The sequence below is a fragment of the Hylobates moloch genome, unplaced genomic scaffold (genome assembly GCF_009828535.3).
Source record: "Hylobates moloch isolate HMO894 unplaced genomic scaffold, HMol_V3 SCAFFOLD_10, whole genome shotgun sequence".
NCBI classification, from domain to species: domain Eukaryota; kingdom Metazoa; phylum Chordata; class Mammalia; order Primates; family Hylobatidae; genus Hylobates; species Hylobates moloch.
Genome location: NW_026652285.1, coordinates 21,343,779 through 21,363,086, shown reverse-complemented (window position 1 = coordinate 21,363,086; position 19,308 = coordinate 21,343,779). Strand labels below are relative to the sequence as shown.

Below are 19,308 nucleotides of genomic sequence, written 5' to 3'. Positions count from 1 at the left end.
TCATATAATCTATTACATACCATAGGCAGGATCTAAACCTAACTTAAAAACTGATGTTTCCAAATATACCATAGTTTGGAAGTGCTATCAGGTCAGAGTGCTCAATAAACTTTTGGCAGTACTGAAGACAGCATGATGCGACCATCTTTACAATCTCTGCAGCAACTGATAAATGCTCAGTAAGTATTTACTAAATTAACATGGTGCGACCACTTAAAGATTCAGGCCAGGCACTAGATTTTCAAGCTTACAGTGTTCGAGAAATAAAACCATTCAAGTGAGGAAGCCATTTCCAACAGGCTGAACCTATAAGGCAAGAAGGGTTCCTGGTAAGACTTAAGACAGAAATCAGGGATTATAAATCTATAGTTTTATTAAGACAAAAACTGACAGTGTAGTATGAAGTTTACATTTAAACAAAGTTTACACAGAAATCTAACACATGCCTAAAAGAATTTTACAATGTAGCTCTAGATGCAAGTCTAGACAATATCAAGAACTGATGGATCTCATGACTCAAGACAGCATTTTGGGTATGTTACTTCTTAGGATTTCTTAAAAAATTGTTTTTGTGTGTGTGTGTGTGTGTGTGTGTTTAAGTGAACCACTGCCCAATATGAAAGTTTAATCTTCTCCTGAGACCAAGGCTTTTGAAATCACTAAACTCTTGGATCAATTCAGTGAAACTTGTGCTGTCAGTGACTGAACCCTGCCAACAATGGTTTCAGTGTTCAAAGCTCAAAAAAGAGAACGGCTCCAAGAGTTCTCCCCACTAAAAATGGCTCCAAGAGTTTTCCCCACTAAGAGCATGGGCCATTGTCTTTCCCTACTATCTTATCTCCTCTACCACCCTCTTCCTCTTCCCTAACACCTCAGCCAGTGGCTTGGATGAACAAGCTGATATTTATAACTTCGTTACTGGAAAAGAAAGGGTCTTCTAATTTCAGGAATTAGCACCTCTAAGGCAGAATGATCTGCTTGTACTGTATACTCTCCAATAAAAGACCTTCCCTCCTCATCAATTTCCATCTCCAAAATGGCAACTTTGGTAACTTATGAACAGGCTTAGTCCTTTGTGGGAACAGCAATTAAGTTTAGGCAGGGAACACCTTGGCTTATAGGTTTCAGACATTCACAGCTTTTAAACAGTCTCTCACAGTCCTTATTTATGGTGCCAATGACATTTTTTTTAAAGGTAAAATATTCTGGACATAGAAGCAAATCATTAGTTGTCTGTTCTTTTCCATTGCTTCACCATTTCCCCTATCAGGCCCCAAATGTTAATCAAAATGATGCTACTCATCTCCCTTTCTCCCCTCCCCATCCCTCCCTCCCCCAAATAATACACCAGTAATAGCCAAAAACTACACACATGCTACGCTGTAAAAATGCAGAGTTAACACTATTGGGAAGAAGGCTGTGGGTTGTGGAGATGCTCTTTGAAGATCTACAGTAATTTTTTTGCTCTCCCACACACCCAATTCTGCAAGTTTTGTCCTTCATAGAAGGCCCTTTGCTTTTCACAGCAAAGTGCAGAAAAGGTTGCCTTGAAACACTTACCCCTTTCCCCTCCACTGGGATGGGTGTGCAAACTATACAGCTTGAAACGGCTTTAAAGCACAAAGCACTTGGGCTGCTGCAGGGCACAGAAACTATACTGGCTCTTCAAAGGACATCTTCTCAAGCCACCTCTATGGTGTCAAGACAAGTAGAACTCCTTCCCTTCCCACTTGAAACCCACAGTCAGATGTGACAGGGGCTGGTACTCAGGAGCGTTAATTCTTGTCATCTTTTTTGTCATCATCCTCCGAGGGGTAGGAATGCCACGTCAGCCTTTCCTCATAGAAGGATATGACAACCTGTGGGCACTTGACATTGGCTTCCTTGGCAGGGACCAGGTCAGCCTCATCAGAGTTTTTCCTGCAGAATAAAGCAAAGAGAGACTTTCAGATCAGGTGCTGGTGGTCTATCTTAAGTTGGATAACCCAGGGGACAGTGCTTTAAAAATAGTAATTTTAGAAAAATAGGCTAGGGAACAATGAAGACGTGGCCCAAGCAGCATTTACTGGCAATTTTATGTCAAGTGGCATCCTCAGAGTTAACTCTCCTGTTGAAAATTCCCTCTGGGGATTCGTGTATGTCAAAAGCCAGGTCAATGGACTTAACCAATCACATCTGAACATCTGGGCAAGGCCCCAAAAAGCATGACTCTCTAGATTCTCTGAGGGAAGAGAAGCTACCACACTCCTCCAAAAGCCATATCCCAGCTGATAAGAACCCATGGAGAAATCTTGGCTTTGTAATAGGATTTTTTTAAGACGGAATCTCACTCTGTTGCCCAGGCTGGAGTGCAGTGGCACGATCTCGGCTCACCACAACCTCCACCTCCTGGGTTCAAGCGATTTTCCTGCCTCAGCCTCCCCTAGTAGCTGGGATTATAGGTGTGCGCCACCACGCCCGGCTAATTTTTTTATTTTTAGTAGAGATGGGGTTTTGCCATCTCTACTAAAGATGTTGGCCAGGCTCATCTTGAACTCCTGACCTCAGGTGATCCACCTGCCTCAGCCTCCCAAAGTGTTGGGATTACAGACATAACCCACCACGCCCAGCCCATAATAGGATTAAATACCACATCTGGCATTGGCCAGAGCAAATGAAGATGGACACCTTTTGCATAATCGTAATTACACTGACACTTCCAAATGCTATCCTCGCATAACTTCCAGGTGCTTTGAAATGATGTTTCAACATTGGCAGGTAGAAAATGAGGGAGCTGTATTTTTCTGAATTTTAAAATGTTTTCAAGTGGCCGGGTGTGCTGGCTCACGCCTGTAATCCCAGCACTTTGGGAAGCTGAGGCAGGTGGATCACAAGGTCAGATCGAGACCATCCTGGCTAACATGGTGAAACCCTGTCTCTACTAAAAATACAAAAATTAGCCTGGTGTGGTGGCAGGCACCTGTAGTCCCAGCAACTCGGGAGGCTGAGGCAGGAGAATGGCGTGAACCCGAGAGGCAGAGCTTGCAGTGAGCCAAGATCATGCCACTGCACTCCAGCCTGGGTGACAGAGTGAGACTCTGTCTCAAAAAAAAAAAGTTTTCAAAATTTGAAAATCATACACATTATAAGGGAATTAGGAGTAAACTCTTAGGCTGGGAGCAGTAGCTCACGCCTATAATCCCAGCACTTTGGGAAGCCAAGGTGGGCAGGCCCAGGAGTTCAAGACCAGCTTGGTCAACATGGCAAAACCGTGTCGCTACTAAAAATACAAAAATTACCCAGGCATGGTGGCGTGCGCCTGTAATCCCAACTACTCGGGAGGCTGAGGCACAAGAATTGCTTGAACCTGGGAGGTGGAGGTTGCAGTGAACAGAGATTGCCTCACTGCACTCCAGCCTGGGTGACAGAACGAGACTCTGTCTCATTAAAAAAAAAAAAAAAAAAAAAACTCTTATCTTCAGGTTATTAGGAATGTCCTAGACAGAAGCAGTAGCATAAGGCAAGCAGGAGATACCTGATGAGATCTCTGACAAAGCACCACCCCAAATCTCCAGACCCTTAATAACAGGAAATCAGAGCCACATAGTCCCGTGGAGCAGAAGAGTAAGCTGATAACGTATGTTTTTGAACAATAGACCCAAAAGAATGGGAGGGAAATGGGAATCTGAAGCATGCTGCCATTTGCTGACAGCTGAACAACACCCTCTGAGTTAAATTTAGTCATTTCACTCCCTAGAAATATTTACTACTTTTAGAAATATACAAAAATCTCCATTCTCCAGTAAAATAACTTTTTAAAATGTACTTGGTCTTATAATCAAATCCAGTTTTAACCTGTAGACAGCAGTGAGTCTGCCAGGTGCAGTGGCTCACGCCTGTAATCCTAGCACCTTGGGAGGCCGAGGTGGGTGGATCACCTGAGGTCAGGAGTTTGAGACCAGCCTGGCCAACATGGTGAAACCCCATCTCTACTAAAAATACAAAAATCAGCCGGGCGTGGTAGCACATGCCTGTAATCCCAGCTACTTGAGAGGCCGAGGCAGAATCATCGTTGAACCTGGGGGGGGGGGGCGGAGGTTGCAGTGAGCTGAGATCGCACCACTGCACTCCAGCCTGGGCAAAAGAGTGAGACTCTGTCTCAAAAAAAAAAAAAGACAGTAATGAGTCAACCAAAGGAGTACAATCTTAAGCAATATGGAGATACTACTGGAACTCACACTGGTCACATGCAGAAAACGTATATTCTGGCTAGACTGAGTAACTCATGGTCTAACTTCTCCCACCCCATAGGCAGCACCTTAAAAATGAACTTTTCTCTTATAGGTTAACAGTAAATCAGCTAAAAGAGGGGCAGCTCCAATAACCGCCTAGGGAATACATAGAAGAGAAAAGGTTAGTTAGTTGTGACTCTGGCTTTCAGTGATGCCAAAGTTAGGCCCCTCTAGCCATACTGTAAAAGAGGATAATTAATACAGACATGAGTTTCAGAGTAAGTTCTGGACTGACAAAAGGACAAAGCTCCACAGACGTGTGTGTGTGTGTGTATTTTAAAGGACAAAGTTTCTAGAATGCTGCCTTCATTGGCAATGGCTTAGAATTACTCTTTCCTAATTTTAAATACCATCATTGAGATCCACTTTGGGGGGAGAATGAGCAAGAAATAGAAGAATGGCCTTCTTTTGACAGAGTAGGAAAATTACAGAGATTGTTGGGATAACTATCTTCATTAGGCTGTTTCATGGAGTATTACTATCACTGGTATTTATACTCATAATGGAAAAAAGCAGGCTTGCTCTATGCTTGATAGCAGTTAAGGAGCCTTGCTGACCCCTGCTGGCTGATCCTGTAATTGTAGAATCTGCACAAATTGAAAGGGATCCAACAATTAAGGACAAGAGGAAGAACTACAGATTCTTTCCTAACCCTGAGAATTTAGCAGAATTTCTGATTCTGGGGCCAGCCTCATCTTTATTAAGGAGGTGGTGGAAGGAGAGGGTGGTCCAATCACATTTCATTTTTTCCCCCTTTATTTACAGAAGTGAAATGTAATTCCTTCCCACACTCTTTCCACTCTAGACTGTCTCCCACCTCCTAAAAATATGGGCAAAGACCTAAGATTCCTAAGGGCTCCTACCTGTAACTCATGAGTCCAGGGTGGCAGTCAGGCCGAGGGTCACTATCGAAGGACTATGCCATCTTAACAATTTCACACTTGGGTGACTGGAATTTCGAAGGTCCAGCTCTTTTCCTCTGGCATGAAACCAATGGGAGAAGAAAAAAAACAACCACACAGAGCCACTGGCTGACTCACCATTTCATCAGGAACATGAGCTCTCCACTGGAGTCTGTAGCTCCAATAATCCGCTCCGGCTCCAAACCTCGAGCAAAGCCTCGTGGCTTTTCTGACTGTAAAAACAAGATAGGTAGAACAATTTTATCTATATGGGACTATTATCCAGACTGGAACCGTTCTTGTGTCTCTGATTAATGTAATTACAAACTCTTTTTTTTTTTTTTTTTTTTTGATGGAATCTCACTCTGTCGCCCAGGATGGAGTGCAGTGGTACGATCTCGGCTCACTGCAGCTTCTGCCTCCCAGGTTCAAGTGATTCTCCTGCCTCAGCCTTCCAAGTAGCTGGGACCACAGGCACATGCCACCATGTCCGGCTAATTTTTTGTATTTTTAGTAGAGACCAAGTTTCGCCGTGTTAGTCAGGATGGTCTTGATCTCCTGAACTTGTGATCCGCCCGCCTTGGTCTCCCAAGGGGCTGAGATTACAGATGTGAGCCACCGTGCCTGGCCCAATCACACTCTTTTGCCAATATTTCACCAACACCTTGGCTCAAAGTAAGAGAGCTGTTAGAATCCTTTGGAGTGATTATTCATCAATGTCTGAAGCGCATGAGATTTTCCCTATGTGAAAAGGGACATACAGCCCAAGCAAAATCAATGTCTACAACTATCTCTTCACTCTCAAAAAACAACTTACTTTAAGGTACTGATTAAGTCAAAATAGCCACCTCACACCTTTAATGATTAAACATTGAAAACTATTTTTTACAAGAATGAATTCACTTGCCCTTATATCTGTCCCCAGCAAGTATTCCATTTACTGCTCCTGTACCATGGATAAAAAGTAAGAGATCATGTGGCTTCATAAGAGTACACTCTCATTTTGTAGGCATTAGCCTACCTAAGATTTCAGGACTAAGAAGAGACAGCTGCTAATATCTGGGAAGAAGCAGAACAAAACTACTTTGACAGTAGTTTGAATTGTGGGCTAGTAAAAATTCTTACTTATATTCTTACCTCTTCTTTCTTCTTCTTTGGTTTGCTCTCCTCTCCCTTATCTTCAGAATCAGAATCAGCTTTGCGCTTGCCTCCCTCTGATTTATCTGTCTCATGTGCTGTTTTCTGTGACTGCAGAAACTCAGCAATGAGGTCGGGGCAATCCAGGTTCTCTTCTGGCTCCCATGTGTTGTCCTCACTGAAACGAGAGGGCACAGCAAGTCACACTTTCACTCAAATAAGTATACTCATACTAAGGATAATCGTAAGAGGACAAGACCTCAGATGTCCATGGAAAAGCTGAAATTTCTTGGGGAATGGGGAAGCTTTTTAGTATAAACAGAAAGCTAAGAAACTGGCTTCCTTCAAAGGCAAATGACTTTTATTTATCAATTTAAATTGGTCTATAGCCACACACAAAACTGTTTCTCAGAAATCACTATGGGCTGGGGTACAGTGGCTCATGCCTGTAGTCCCAACACTTTGGGAGGCCCAGGTGGGAGGATTGCTTGAGGCCAGGAGTTAAGAGACAAACCTGGGCAACTAAGCAAGACATGGTGGTGCATGTCTGTGGTATCAGCTACTTAGAAGGCTGAGATGGGAGGGATACCTTGAGCCTGGGAGGTTGAGGCTGCAGCGAGCTATGACTGCACCACTGTACTCCAGCCTGGGTGACAGAGCGAGACCTCGTCTCGAAAGAAATAATTTTTAAAAAGAAGTCATTCTGCTTTGTATTATAAGCAGTAGGCCATATTCCTAATTAAACAATAAGCCATGAAGGTGGGGACTGAGTCACACTGTATCCATCATAGCACTGGAGGTCTCATACATCTCTAGACTCCTGATAAACACTTGGTAGCTACATTTACCTGTGTCAGTGAAACTTACTCTGAGAACCCCTTCCACTTCAGGAGGTACTCCACTTTGCCCTTTACCACTCGACGGTCGAGAACTTTTTCCACCACATATTCCTCTTCCTCCTCTTCTAGCACCTCCTCCACTTTCTTCTTGTTTTGTTTTTTCCCCATAGTGCCCGCCAGCTTTCTGGTGTAAAGGGTGACGCTGCTAAAATGATAAATGAAATAAAAAGGGCATTAGGGAGCACTCTTATTCGTTAGATAATATCTGGATGGTAAGAAAACCAGGGACATGACAGGTGATAATATTGTATGCTGCTTATAATAAGTGTTAGGCCTATTCTCACACTCGATACACAATAGTTTTCTGATATGTCCAGCCATAAAGCTCATAAAACAGCCCCAATTAATCTTACAGCAAACTTTTTTTTTTTTTTTGAGAGACGGAGTCTTGCTCTGTTGCCCAGGCTGGAGTGCAGTGGCGCAATCTCGGCTTACTGCAATGCAACCTCCGCCTCCTGGGTTCAATCAATTCTCCTGCCTCAGCTTCCCAAGCAGCTGGGACTACAGGCATGTGCCACTAAGCCCAGCTAATTTTTGCATTTTTTTTTTTTTTTTTAGTAGAGACAGGGTTTCACTATGTGTTGGCCAAGCTGGTCTTGAACTCCTGACCTCAGGTGATCCACCTGCCTCGGCCTCCCAAAGTGTTGGAATTACAGGCGTGAGCCACCACGCCTGGCCTTCACAGCAAACTTCTTTATTCTTGTGTATCCATTTAAAACTTTTATACCCATTCTTTGTAATTTAAAAAGGCTCCCAATACTCCTTTTACCATAAAGCATGGTAGCTAGGGCCAGGCGTGCAGGCTCACATGTGCAATCCCAGCCTAGGCAACATAGCAAGACGCCATCTCCACAAAAAAAAACATTGTAAAAGAGCATGGTAGCTAAAATATTGCATTAAATTGAAAGAAGGCCGGGTGCAGTGGCTCACACCTATAATTCTAGCACTTTGGGAGGCCGAGGCGGGCAGATCACCTGAGGTCAGGGGTTCAAGACCATCCTGGCCAACATGGCGAGACCCTGTCCCTACTAAAAATACAAAAATTAGCCAGTCATGAGCCAAGATCGCACGACTGTACTCCAGCCTGGGCAACAGAGTGAGACACTGTCTCAAAAAAAAAAAAAAAGAAAAAAAAAAAAGAAAAGCAGTCCTCCTAAAAATGTGCACATATCAATAAAACTTACATATTACTCTCTGACTCATACTTTCTCCTATTCCAAGTTTTCCTTTTCATCAAAGTACTGGACTTGAATTTTTTTTTTTTTTCTTTTTTTTTGAGACGGAGTCTTGCTCTGTCCCCCAGGCTGGAGTGCAGTGGTGCGATTTTGGCTCACTGCAAGCTCCGCCTCCTGGGTTCACACCATTCTCCTGCCTCAGCCTCCTGAGTAGTTGGGACTACTGGCGCCTGCCACCACGCCCAGCTAATTTTTTGTATTTTTAGTAGAGACAAGGTTTCACCATGTTAGCCAGGATGGTCTCGATCTCCTGACCTCGTGATCCGCCCGCCTCAGCCTCCCAAAGTGCTGGGATTACAGGCGTAAGTCACCACGCCCGGCCCTGGACTTGAATTTTTTAACTGTGGGAAACAGCTTGTCCTATTAAACATCTAGTTTAATTTTTTCCTTTCGTATATGCATATATAATCCATTCTTCTGCATGATTAATACACTGTTTTGAAAAGTTCTGCTGTTTTTTTTTTGGGTTTTTTTTTTTTTTTTTGAGATGAAGTCTTGCTGTCGCCCACACTGGAGTGCAGTGATGCAATCTCAGCTCACTGCAAGCTCCGTCTCATGGGTTCACACCATTCTCCTGCCTCAGCCTCCCAAGTGGCTGGGACTACAGGCGCCCGCTGCCACGCCTGGGTAATTTTTTTGTATTTTTTAGTAGAGACGGGGTTTCACCATGTTAGCCAGGATGGTCTTGATCTCCTGACCTCGTGATCCGCCCGCCTCGGCCTCCCAAAGTGCTGGGATTACAGGGCTGAGCCACCATACCCGGTCTGTTTTTGTCTTTTTGAGACGGAGTCTCAACTCTGTCGCCTGGGCTGGAGTGCAGTGGTGCGATCTCAACTTATTGCAACCTCCGCCTCCCGGGTTCAAGCGATTCTCCTGCCTCCACCTCCCGAGTAGTTGGTTTTACAGGTGCCCGCCACTATGCCTGGCTAATTTCTGTATTTTTAGTAGAGACGGGATTTAACCACGTTGGCCAGGCTGGTCTTGAACTCCTGACCTCGTGATTTGCCTGTCTTGGCCTTCCAAAGTGCTGGGATTACAGGCGTGAGCCACCGCGCCTGGCCTTTTTTTTTTTTGGACGGAGTCTCACTCCAGCCCAGGCTGGAGTGCAGTGGTACAATCTCAGCTCACTGCAACCTCTGCCTCCCGGGTTCAAGTGATTCTCCTGTCTCAGTCTCCTGAGTAGCTAGGACTACAGGTGTGAGCCACCATGCCCGGCTAATTTTTGTATTTTTAGTAGAGACAGGGTTTCACCACGTTGGTCAGGCTGCCAGGCTGGTCTCGAACTCCTGACTTCATGATTCGCCTGCGCTGGCCTCCCAAAGTGCTGGGATTACAGGCGTAAGCCACCGAGCCCAGCTCCAGTCCCGGCCCTGCCCCTCCCCTCTTTTTTTGAGATGGAGTCTCACTCCAGCCAGGCTGGAGTACAGTGGCACAGTCTTGGCTCACTGCAACCTCCGCCACCTGGGTTCAAGTGATTCTTTTGCCTCAGCCTCCTGAGTAGCTGGGACTACAGGTGTGTGCTACCATGCCCAGCTAGTTTTTGTATTTTTAGTAGAGACAGGGTTTCGCCATGTTGGCCAGGCTGGTCTCGAACTCCTGACCTCAAGTGATCCACCCGCCATGGCCTCCCAAAGTGCTGGGATTACAGGCATGAGCCACTGTGCCCAGCCATGTTCTCTTGTTCTTTATGCAGTCTTTTCTGAATTGATCTTACAATTCACAAATTTCTTGTTAACTTACCGTATTTAGTTTATTTTACAACTTTTTTTCTTTTTTGAGACAGTGTCTCACTCTATCACCTAGGTTGGAATGCAGTGAAGTAATTATGGCTCACTGCAGCTTTGACCTCCTGGGCTCAAGTGATCCTGCTGCCTCAGTCTCCTGAGTAGCTGGAACCACAGGTGTGCGCCACCATGCCTGGCTAATTTTTTAAATTTTTAGTACAGACAAGTTCTCAATATGTTGCCCAGGCTTGTTTCAAACTCCTAGGCTCACGTGATCCTCCCATCTCAGCCTCCCGAAGTACTGGGATTACAGACATGAGCCATCACACCTGGCCTCCAACTTATTTCTAAAAACTAAGGAAGAGTCATAAAAATGCCAGAATGACCATGAAATTTTCTAAACTGGAACCCTGTAAAAATTTGGAAAACAAGTGTGGGGAAAACAGAACTGTAGTTATCAAAGATAATAGAATCTGAGTTTACTCCTTTATAAAATACATCATCAAGCTGGGTAACATCTAAGGGTTTTTCCAGTGTTGAAATTTTAGTCCCCTATAAATCTATTTTATTTAGTCCTTCATCCAAATTTGACTTTTTTGCGGGAGGGGGACACAGTCTCCCTCTGTCGCCCAGGCTGCAGTGCAATGGTGCTATCTCGGCTCACCTACGCCTCTAGGGTTCAAGTGACTCTCATGCCTCAGCCTCCTGAGTAGCTGGGACTACAGGCGCCCGCCACCAGGCCCAGTTGATTTTTGTGTATTTAGTAGAGATGGGGGTTTCAGCATGTTGGCCAGGCTGGTCTCGAACTCCTGACCTCAAGTGATCTGCCCGTTTTGGTTTCCCAAAACACTGGAATTAACAGGCATGAGCTACCGTGCCCAGACCCAACTCTTTTGACTTCTGACAGACTTAAAGCCTTATGATTACCAATTTTTGTCAGTAGATGGCGCTATATCAATGAAACAAAATTGATCAACAAAACTGGCCAAAGAATTACTTGGATGGCAGGTAATCCAAGACAAGGAAGAGTTACTTCTCTGCTTGAGTTTAAAATAATACCAATTTGAGGTTAAATTGGTTATTCCTAGCATCCTTAGGAAAGGAAGCTTACTTAGTGTAAGCATTAAGTTTTCTAAACACTGTAAAACTGGCATGTATAGACAGAATGCATTTAGAAAGAGTCCATCTACAAGGCTGGGTGCGGTGGTTCACGCCTGTAATCCCAGCACTTTGGGAGACCGAGGCAGGCAGATCACAAGGTCAGGAGTTCGAGACCAGCCTGGCCAATATGGTGAAACCCCATCTCTACTAAAAGTATAAAAATTAGCTGGGTAATGGTGGCGCTCGCCTGTAATGCCAGCTACTCAGGAGGCTGAGGCAGGAGAATTGCTTGAACCCGGGAGGTGGAGGTTGTAATGAGCCGAGATCACGCCACTGCACTCCAGCCTGGTGACAGAGTGAGACTCTGTCTAAAAAAAAAAAATATATATATATATATATATATATGTCTTAGAAAAATAAATAGCATTTGTTTTTGAAAAGTTTAATCTATTTATTTGTTTATTTAGAGACCAGGTTATGAGACTGCCTAATTTTTGTATTTTCGGTAGAGAAGGGTTCTTGTCATGTTGCCAGTGCTGGTCTCAAACCCCTGGGCTCAAGCGATCCACCTGCCTCGACCTCCCAAAGTGCTGGGATTACTGGCGTGAGATCTGGCCAAAAAATAAAACAGCACTGACTATTATCCACTTGATCCTTCTGCTATGAGCAAAAAGGGTCAGCACGCTTCTAACTGATCTCTACCTACTGCAAGCTTATCCTCCCTTTATCATTAATTAGCACGGCCTCAGAGAGGAAGAGTCATAGAATGGCATAATTGTTAAGTAAAGAAAGCCCCCAAATGGGGAACTCTAAAGTAAAGCATTCTCGTGACTTCGATCTTTACTCACTTTTATTTTTTGAGACAGAGTTTCGCTCTTGTCGCCCAGGCTGGAGTACAATGGAGCGCTCTCAGCTCACTGCAACCTTCACCTCCTGAGTTCAAGTGATTCTCCTGCCTCAGCCTCTCAGAGAGCTGGGATTACAGGCACTCACCACCATGCCCAGCTAATTTTTTTAATACTCTTAGTAGAGACAAGATTTCACTATGTTGGCCAGGCTGGTCTCGAACTCCTGACCTCAGGTGATCTGCCTGCCTCGGCCTCCCAAAGTGCTGGGATTACAGGCCTGAGCCACTGAGCCCGGCCCTTTACTTACTTTTTAAGTACTGTCTTAAGAGCAACTCGAATAAGAAGAATATAGAAAACAGATCCCCGCTTCTTCCTGAGCTTTCTTTACTGGCTCATTCCAGAGCATCTACATCCAGAAAGACTGTATTACTGGAGATTCCCAGCCAGACTTCCCAACGTGTTTTTTTGTTTACAATTAGTTCTCCAGGGTTTCAAGAAAGCTGTTTGTCAAAATCAGTAGAGAGGGCAGGGCTCGGCAGCACACACCTGTAATTCCAGCACTTTGGGAGGCCTAGGCAGAAGGATTGCTTGAGCCCAGGAGTTTGAGACCAGCCTGGGCAACGTAGTGAGACCCCACCTCTACAAAAAAATAATCAGCTGGGTGTGCTGGGAGGATCGCTTAAGCACAGGAGGTTGAGGCTGCTGTGAGCTGTGATTGTGCCACTGCACTCCAGCCTGGGTGACGAAGCAAGACTGTCTTTAAAAAAATGATAAAGAGGCTGGGCGTGGTGGCTCACACCTGTAATCCCAGCAGTTTGGGAGGCCGAGGTGGGCAGATCACGAGGTCAGGAGATAGAGCCCATCCTGGCTAACACGGTGAAACCCCATCTCTACTGAAAATACAAAAAATTAGCCGGGTGTGATGGCGGGCACCTGTAATCCTAGCTACTCGGGAGGCTTAGGCAGGAGAATGGCATGAACCCGGGAAGCGGAGCTTGCAGTGAGCCGAGATCACACCACTACACTCCAGCCTGGGGGACAGAGCGAGACTCCATCTCAAAAAAAAAGAAAAAAGAAAATGATCTATTATTTTATTTATTTTTTTGAGATGGAGTCTCTCTCTGTTGCCCAGGCTGGAGTGCAGTGATGCAATCTCAGTTCACTGCAACCTCCACCTCCCAGGTTCAAATGATCCTCTCCCTTAGCCTCCTGAGTAGCTGGGACTACAGATGCACACCACCACTCCTGGCTAATTTTTTTGTATTTTTAGTAAAGACATGGTTTCACCATGTTGGCCAGGCTGGTCTCAAAACGCTTGACCTCAAGTAATCCGCCCACCTCAGCCTCTCAAAGTGCTGGGATTACTGGTGTGAGCCACTGTGCCAGGTAATTTTATTTTTTTAATGACACAATTATCTTTTTTTTTTTTTTTTGAGATGGAGTTTCGCTCTTGTCACCCAGGCTGGAGTGCAACAACGCGATCTCAGCTCACCACCACCTCTGCCTCCCGGGTTCAAGCGATTCTCCTGCCTCAGCCTCCCAAGTAGCTGGGATTACAGGCATGTACCACCATGCCCAGCTAATTTTGTATTTTTAGTAGAGACAGAGTTTCTCCATGTTGGTCAGGCTGGTCTTGAACTCCCAACCTCAGGTGATCTGCCTGCCTCAGCCTCCCAAAGTGCTGGGATTACAGGCATGAGCCACTGCACCTGGCCTAATTTTTATTTATTTATTTACTTTTTAAAGACAGGGTTTCACTATGTCACCCAGGCTGTTCTTGAACTCCTGGACTCAAGCGATCCTCCCGCCTCAGCCTCCCAAAGTGCTGGGATTACATGTGTAAGCCATCATGCCTGGTCAATTACCACTTTCTAAATTCCACCTGCACCTCTATTGTCAGGGGTACCTAGTGGCCTTTCCAGAATCCTGTGACACAAACTGGTTTGTTGTACCTTTTTGGCTCTTCTTAAATCCAGTCCTACTTAATTTTTAGCTTTTTCTGGTCAGTAACTAGTTTTCCAGCTGTTTTCTGACATCTCTACTTGTCTTTTTCCTATTTTTCTTGTCTCTTTAAAAATCTTCTTATTGGCCAGGCGGCATGGTGGCTCACGCCTGTAATCCCAGTAATTTGGGAAGCCGAGGTGAGTGGATCGCTTGAGGTCAGGAGTTCGAGACCAGCCTGACCAACATGGTGATACTCTGCCTCTGCTAAAAATCCAAAAAAGTAGCTGGGTGTGGTGGTGGGCGTCTATAATGCCAGCTACTCGGAAGGCTGAGGCAGGAGAATAGCTGGAACCTGGGAGGCAGAGGTTACAGTGAGCCGAGATTGCGCCATTGCACTCCAGCCTGGGCGACAAAAGCGAAACTCCATCCCAAAAAAAAAAAAAAAATCCTTTGACCATTACTTGTGTGAGATGTTCAAAAGGAGTAGAACCATGTGGTTCAACCAGCCATGTTTATCTGCAAAGTTTCACTGAAGTATCTAATAATAGTGAGTGCTTATTACGTGCCAGGTACTATTACACTTTACTCATTTATTTAAAAAATTTTGTTTAGACACAGGGTGTCGCTCTGTTGCCCAGTACAGTGACCTGATCATAACACACTGCAGTCTCGATCTCCTGGGCTCAAGCCATCCTCCCAAGTAGCTGGGACTACAGGCTTGTACCACCAAACTTGGCTAATTTTTTCAATTTTTTCTGGTAGAGACAAGGTGTTCCTATGTTGTTCAGGCTTCTTTTTTTTTTTTTTTTTTTTTGAGACGGAGTCTTGCTCTGTCGCCCAGGCTGGAGTGCAGTGGCGCGATCTCACCTCACTGCAACCTCCGCCTCCCGAGTTCAAGAGATGCTCCTGCCTCAGCCTCCTGAGTAGCTGGGATTACAGGCGCGTGCCACCACACCCAGCTAATTTTTGTATTTTTAGTAGAGACAGGTCACCATGTTGGTCAGGCTGGTCTCGAACTCCTGACCTCATGATTCACCTGCCTGAGCCTCCCAAAGTGCTGGGATAACAGGCGTGAGCCACTGTGCTGGGCCCCAGGCTTCTCTTAAACTCCTGGCCTCACACAATTCTCCCGCTTTGGCTTCCCCAAGTGTTGGGATTACAGGCATGAACCACGGCGCCCTGCCTACTCATTTATTATTTACGATACTCCTGGCCGGGAGCAGTGGCTCACGCCTGTAATCCCAGCACTTTGGGAGACCGAGGCGGGTGGATCACGAGGTCAGGAGATTGAGACCATCCTGGCTAACATGCTGAAACCCTGTCTCTACTAAATGTACAAAAAATTAGCCGGGCGTGATGGCGGGCGCCTATAGTTCCAGCTACTTGGGAGGCTGAGGCAGGAGAATGGTGTGAACCCAGGAGACGGAGCTTGCAGTGAGCCGAGATCACGTCACTGCACTCCAGCCTGGGCGACAGAGCACGACTCCGTCTCAAAACAAACAAACAAACAAACAAAAAAAAAAACAATACTCCCAAGAGTTACTAGTTGAAGCTAGTAACTGAGGAGACTGGACTACAAATGTGGGAGTATGGTTTTACAGTATGTACTCAAACCTCAATTTGAGATCCTCAGTTGTTCTTCTTAGCCAACTCGTATGGTTTATATCATAGTATTGTAAACAAAGAAATCTGGCATTGCCATAATTTTTACCTAAACATTTGCTGAGTCTGCTACATTTGAAGATTCCTAGAAAAATAATACTTTACATTTGCATTATACTTTACAGTTTACAAAGTGCTACCACATTATCTCATTTAATCTTCAAAACCATCCTGTGAGATAAGCCATTCAGATGTTATCTCTACCTCACAAATAGACCAAATTTAGATGAAATAAATCACCTAAGGTCACACAATTAAACAGAGCATAGCACTTCAGTAAGGCCATCTAGCAAGGCTAGGCTAAATGCCCTGTTGAACACATATAACTAGCAGCTAGCCACAAACCTACAGGGTAACATCCCTCCAGCCTGTATAAGGAAAGGACACAGAGGTCTCTTAAGATGACTCCTCCCTACAATTTGTCATTGGTAAATAAGAAAGTGACTGGTAATGATTTTTCTCAGAAAAGACCTTGAAAGGTATGGCTCTGTTAAAAAAAAAAACCAATGATTTTTAGTTGGTTTCTGGAATATGAAGGTATTCATTGTTTGTTAAACCTGCAGACAGAAACAAAGCTGGGTTTTTAATGCCCCAGCAGTCTTTTGAGTCTTTTAAATTGACAATGCTACATAATGTAGAATTTTTGAAGTTAAACATCTAGCAAGCAGACTACAGAAAGAACTACTGAGAAAATGTCAATTTTAAGAAACCAGGCCAGGCGCGGTGGCTCACGCCCATAATCCCAGCACTTTGGGAGGCTGAGGAGGGCAGAATCACCTAAGGTCAGGAGTTCAAGAAAAGCCTGGCCAACATGGCGAAACCTCGTCTCTACTAAAAATACAAAAAAATAAGCTGGTCACGGTGGCGTGCACCTGTAGTCCCAGTTACTCGAGAGGCTAAGGCATGAGAATTGCTTGAACCCAGGTGGCAGACATTGGCAGTGAGCCAAAATCGCACCACTGCACTCCAGCCTGGGTGACATAGCAAGACTCTGTCTCAATAAAAAAAAAAAACAAACAAAAAAAACCCCCAAAACTTGTTTACAGTGTCCCAAGGAATCCAGGAACAGTGTAAATCTGAATCGAGAGTAATTAATTCACAGCTCAATTTTAAGAGAAAGACTACTGTTGTGATTGTCCTCACCCACCCTCCACCCCTGCATTGAGGAGCTAAAAAATGTAAAGAAGCAACAATGCTACTTGACTGCAGAAGGCAGTGACGTAACAGACACAAACTTAGGCATTTCATTTTGTTTTGAAATAGTTTGTACTGTGAAAGGGTACGAGGCGGCTTCAAGAAGCCAGTATGGCCACAGCTCTTGGCTGCCACCATAAACATGAACTATGAAGTGCTATGCTAGGAACTTCCACGATTCTGATTTTTTGCCAGTTTGAAAAACCAAATTATAAATGTGAGGCCATGGTAGCACCTACAGACCTAAGAAACTAAACCAGTAGGGTTTCTAGCTAAATGCCAAGGTGAGGCATTTAAAATGTTGGTCAGGGCTGGGCACGATGACTCACGCCTGTAATCCCAGCACTTTGGGAGGCTGAGGCAGGCGAATTACCTGAAGTCAGGAGTTTGAGACCAGCCTAGCCAACATGGTGAAACCCCATCTCTACTTAAAAATACAAAAATTAGCTGGGCGTGGTGGTGCACATCTGTAATCGCAGCTACTTGGGAGCCTGAGGCAGGAGAATCACTTGACTTGAACCCAGAAGGCGGAGGCTGCAGTGAGCCTCGATCACACCACTGCACTCCAGCCTGGGCTATAGAGTGAGACTCAGTCTCAAAAAAAAAAAAAGAGAAAAATAAAAATAAAAAAATAAATAAAAATGGCCGGGCGTGGTGGCTCACGCCTGTAATTCCAGCACTTTGGGAGGCCGAGGCGGGCAGATCACGAGGTCAGGAGATCGAGACCATCCTGGCTAACATGGTGAAACCCCATCTCTACTAAAAATACAAAAAATTAGCTGGGCGTGGTGGCGGGCACCTGTAGTCCCAGCTACTCAGGAGGCTGAGGCAGGAGAATCAGTTGAACCTGGGAAGCAGAGGGTTGCAGTGAGCCCAGATCGCACCACTGCACTCTAGCCTGGGCAACAGAGTAAGACTCCATCTCAAAAAAAAAAAAAAAAAAAAAAAATTCAGAGGAAAGCAAACTCTGAGTTGAGAACCTTCACCTCTATGAGAATCAGAATCACCTATGGAGTTCAGAAATACAGATGCCTGCCTGGGTGCGATAGCTCACGCCTGTAATCCCAGCACTTTGGGAGGTGAGGTGGGTGGATCACGAGGTCAGGAGTTAAGATCAGCCTGGCCAACATGGTGAAATCCCAGTCTCTACCAAAAATACAAAAATTAGCTGGGCGTGGTGGTGTGCACCTGTAATCCCAGCTACTCAAGAGGCTGAGGCAGGAGAATAGCTTGAACCCGGGAGGCGGAGGTTGCAGTAAGCCAAGATCATGCCATTGCACTCCAGCCTGGGCAACAGAGTGAGACTCCATCTCAAAAAAAATTAAAAAAAAAAAAAAAAGGCTGGGCGCAGTGGCTCATGCCTGTAACCCCAACACTTTGGGAGGTCAAGGCAGGTGGATCACGAGGTCATCAGATCAAGACCATCCTGGCCAACGTGGCAAAACCCCGTCTCTAGTAAAAACACAAAAATTGGCCGGGCATAGTGGCACACGCATGTAGTCCTAGCTACTCGGGAGGCTGAGGCAGAAGAATCACTTGAACCAGGGAATCGGAGGTTGCAGTGACCTGAGATTGTACCACTGCACTCCAGAGCCTGGCAACAGAGCGAGACTCAGTCTCAAAAAAAAAAAAAGAAGAAGAAATACAGATGCTTAGACCCCACTCCACAGCAAATACATCAGAAAGTGGTGTTTTAAAAGCAGTATTTTAATTTTTTCTAATTAAAATCATATATTAACATTCAATTACAAAAATATATAATGTGGCCAGGTGCAGTGGCTCACGCCTGTAATCCCAGCACTTTGGAAGGCCAAGGCGGGTGGATCACAAGGTCAGGAGTTTGAGACCAGCCTGGCCAACATAGTGAAAACCCATCTCTACTAAAAATACAAAAAATTACCTGGGTGTGGAGCCAGGCGCCTGTAATCCTAGCTACTTGGGAGGCAGAGGCAGAAGAATTGCTACAACCTGGGAGGTGGAGGTTACAGTGTGCCAAGATGGCGCCACTGCACTCCAGCCTGGGCGACAGTGTGAGACTCCGTCTGAAAAAAAAAAAAAAAAATTTTTTTCTTGCTGCCAGGTGCGGTGGCTCACGCCTATAATCCCGGCACTTTGGGAGGTCAAGGTGGGTGGATCACGAGGTCAGGAGCTCGAGACCAGCCTGACCAACATGGTGAAACCCCGTCTCTTCTAAAAATACAAAAATTAGCTGGGCGTGGTGGCGCATGCCTGTAATCCCAGCTACTCAGGAGGCTGAGGCAGGAAAATCGCTTGAACCCGGGAGGCAGATGTTGCAGCGAGCCAAGATCACGCCACTGCACTCCAGCCTGGACGACAAAGCGAGACTCCATCTCAAAATAACTAACTAACTAACTAACTAACTAACTAACT

At 45.2% G+C, this 19,308-nt stretch overlaps 1 protein-coding gene across 4 annotated transcripts in view; it reads right to left on the bottom strand.

Moving 5' to 3' along the window:
• Positions 1-355: 355 nt before the first annotated feature.
• The window catches only part of CBX1 (chromobox 1), a 37,231-nt gene continuing 18,278 nt past the window's right edge, over positions 356-19,308 (bottom strand). For 3 of the 4 annotated variants that reach the window (XM_032163354.2, XM_032163351.2, XM_032163352.2), the window contains exons 2-5: positions 7,178-7,354; positions 6,311-6,488; positions 5,312-5,406; positions 356-1,920 (exon numbers count right to left, since the gene is read on the bottom strand). In XM_032163354.2, the coding sequence (XP_032019245.1) occupies positions 1,776-1,920; positions 5,312-5,406; positions 6,311-6,488; positions 7,178-7,317 (558 nt within the window). In that variant the 5' untranslated portion in view covers positions 7,318-7,354 and the 3' untranslated portion in view covers positions 356-1,775. Of the gene's footprint in view, positions 1,921-5,311; positions 5,407-6,310; positions 6,489-7,177; positions 7,355-18,817; positions 18,944-19,308 lie in introns of those variants that run through there. The other variant, XM_032163353.2, reaches the window with a different exon arrangement.